At 58.1% G+C, this 2350-nt stretch overlaps 1 protein-coding gene across 1 annotated transcript in view; it reads left to right on the plus strand.

The window, feature by feature from the left end:
• Window positions 1-44: 44 nt before the first annotated feature.
• Window positions 45-2350, plus strand: part of LOC113215524 (SET domain-containing protein SmydA-8-like) — a gene marked incomplete at its 3' end in the record, with an annotated part of 6787 nt that continues 4481 nt past the window's right edge. The window contains exons 1-2 of the mRNA XM_052276158.1: window positions 45-372; window positions 904-962. Of these exons, the coding sequence (XP_052132118.1) occupies window positions 370-372; window positions 904-962 (62 nt within the window). The remainder of the gene's footprint in view (window positions 373-903; window positions 963-2350) is intronic.

Here is a 2350-nt window from a genome sequence, read left to right on the forward strand (position 1 = left end):
CTCAGCCCCGCCCCGCCCTCTGCCAGTGCCGAGCTCCCTTCTCGTCGTCCCCGGCGCTGCCCAGAAGCTTCGCGTCTGTGAATCCTAATCTGAAGAGCAGCATCCCCCCCTTGCCAAGGTCCCCCGTGTTGCTCATCGGTGTGCTCGGGGGTGCGCCTGCTGGCACCCACAGGGGCGAGCCCAAGGGGTTGCGGGTGGCGGTGAGCGGGCGCGCCGGGCCGCCGAGTGCTTCAGTTCTCTCGAGGGCGTAGCTCAGAGTGCACCGCGCGCGGCGTCCGGCCTGACCGGGGGTGTCACCGTTTCGACTTTATTTTCCAAGCGTAGACGACTACGCGAGAGGTCGTGTCTTCCGATCAAGTGCGTGGCAACATGGTGAGTTGTGCGCCAGCGCCGTATGTGATTTGATTTTCTTTTTTTTCTGCGGGCGTTTCTTTTTCCACCTTGATGGCGTCGTGTGACACGGGAGATCATCGCCTAGCAGCCTTTCTCTGTGCCAGAGGAGCCAGTGAGCAGTGCCTCCCCGCTGTCGGGGCAAAAGATCGCCGGGGCGCGTGAAGTCGAGCAGGCCACGTTAGCCCATTTCGGATAGCATGATGCTGCTGCTCCGGGAGGGCAGAGATGTTGACTTCCCTGTACTCCAGGGGGTAGTGTCACCTGTCACGTTGAGAAACAACAGCAACAACAACTTGAATCAAGTTAAAGTAACTGCACTTAAACGTCCATAAAAGTCCATAAACTTGTCTGGAGAGAAACGGACTGGTCGCAATAACACCGGTGTACTTTGATACGGTTTTGGTTGTTTTGAGTTGACACGGTCACCTCTTTGGTCACTGCGGGATGCTAGTACACGCATGCAGGGGCAGGGGGTTCTCACGGCGACGCTTTCCTTTCTGCTGTCCGCAGGGGTCTCCCGCCACAACCGCCCAGGGCTTCGACGTGCTGAGCAACGATAAGTATGGCAGGTGAGTGAGATGCCAGCGAGGTGACCCACCCTTTCCTCCGGGTTTGCAGCAGAGAATACATTTGTCGCCGGAGTGGCCGAGGGTATCGGAGGGGGGGGGGGGCAACCGAGTCCTCGAAGTTTGTCCAGACTGTCAGTGCCGTCAAGGTTGACAAGGTTGACAAGACTACCGGAGGTGTCAAGGCAGTCAAGACTGTTTTGGGGGCGCTGCTGGCAACGTGCTCCACTTGCCTCGCGGGCATCTCCTCCACTCGGCTGTCCAGCCACGTCCCTGTTTGTAGCTACACGATCGGAGCTACAGCCGACAGTGCCCGAGTCAGCTTAAACTGAACCGTCTATAGACGAATTTATTACTTCCGCCAATGCTAGCATATCAACCAGCAGACAATCATCGACCCATGCCGAGATTGACACGGCGTCACTTCTTAGCTTTAGAAAGGGCTTATGAGCCTGGAGTCAAAAGGAGCCTGAACCCAAAGTCCCCGTCCCGACAGACGCCTTAGAGAGACGACGTGTGGCCTACCTCGCAGGCGTCCGAGCGACAACTCGTGTCGCGGCGACACGTCCCTGTTCATGGACACAAAAATGTGGTCACAAATGGGGCAGCATACGATGTCCGACGCCACCAGCCACACGCCCCTTTTGTAGTGATACAGTTGCAGCTACAGTCGACATGACCGCATGCTGCTTCATCCGAACCAAAATTGTCGGCCCTAAGATCAACTCCCGGGCGGGGCAAACTTTTTCTTTGTCGCTTTTTGTCTCCCGTTGGGCAGGACCGAGCCCAGACCCCAGTCCCGGAGGAGCAAGCTGGTAGCCGAGGGTGCTAAAGCGTGATCGTTGGCAGATCGTGGGGATGGTCGGTAGTTCGAATCCCGTCCACGGTCATTTTTCCTGCTCTGCTGGGTGTCTTCGGGCGTCAGTCACAGCTGAGATCTGGATGCCGCCGAAAGCTGTACTCTGTATCGTTCCGTCGTGGCCAAGTCGGTAGCGTCCGGGCCTGGTATGAACCTGGTCGCTGGTTCGAATCTCGGCCGGGAGATATTTTTCGCGCTCCGCTGGCCATGACTTTACAGCCGTGCGGCACCTGACGTGATGGGCCGGTACGCAAACAGTCGCTGGTTCGAATCTCGTCGACGGAACCCTTTCGCCCCTCTGCCAGCCGGGGTGTGATGAGCCACAGCGGAGGTAAGCTTCACTTGTGCCAAAGCCTCATCATTGGCTCAGTTGGTAGAGCGCGCGCCCGGGACTCAGATGGTTGTAGGTTCGAACACTGACCGAAGCTCATTTTTCCGATTTAGTAGTTTGCGGCGCGGGGACCCAGGGTTAGGACAGAAGACCAGCCGACATGGTGAGGTGGACTTGGCCGCCTACTCAGCAGCCCCCCCC

The sequence above is a fragment of the Frankliniella occidentalis genome, unplaced genomic scaffold (genome assembly GCF_000697945.3).
Source record: "Frankliniella occidentalis isolate FOCC.00 unplaced genomic scaffold, Focc_3.1 Scaffold1941, whole genome shotgun sequence".
In the NCBI taxonomy this organism is placed as follows: domain Eukaryota; kingdom Metazoa; phylum Arthropoda; class Insecta; order Thysanoptera; family Thripidae; genus Frankliniella; species Frankliniella occidentalis.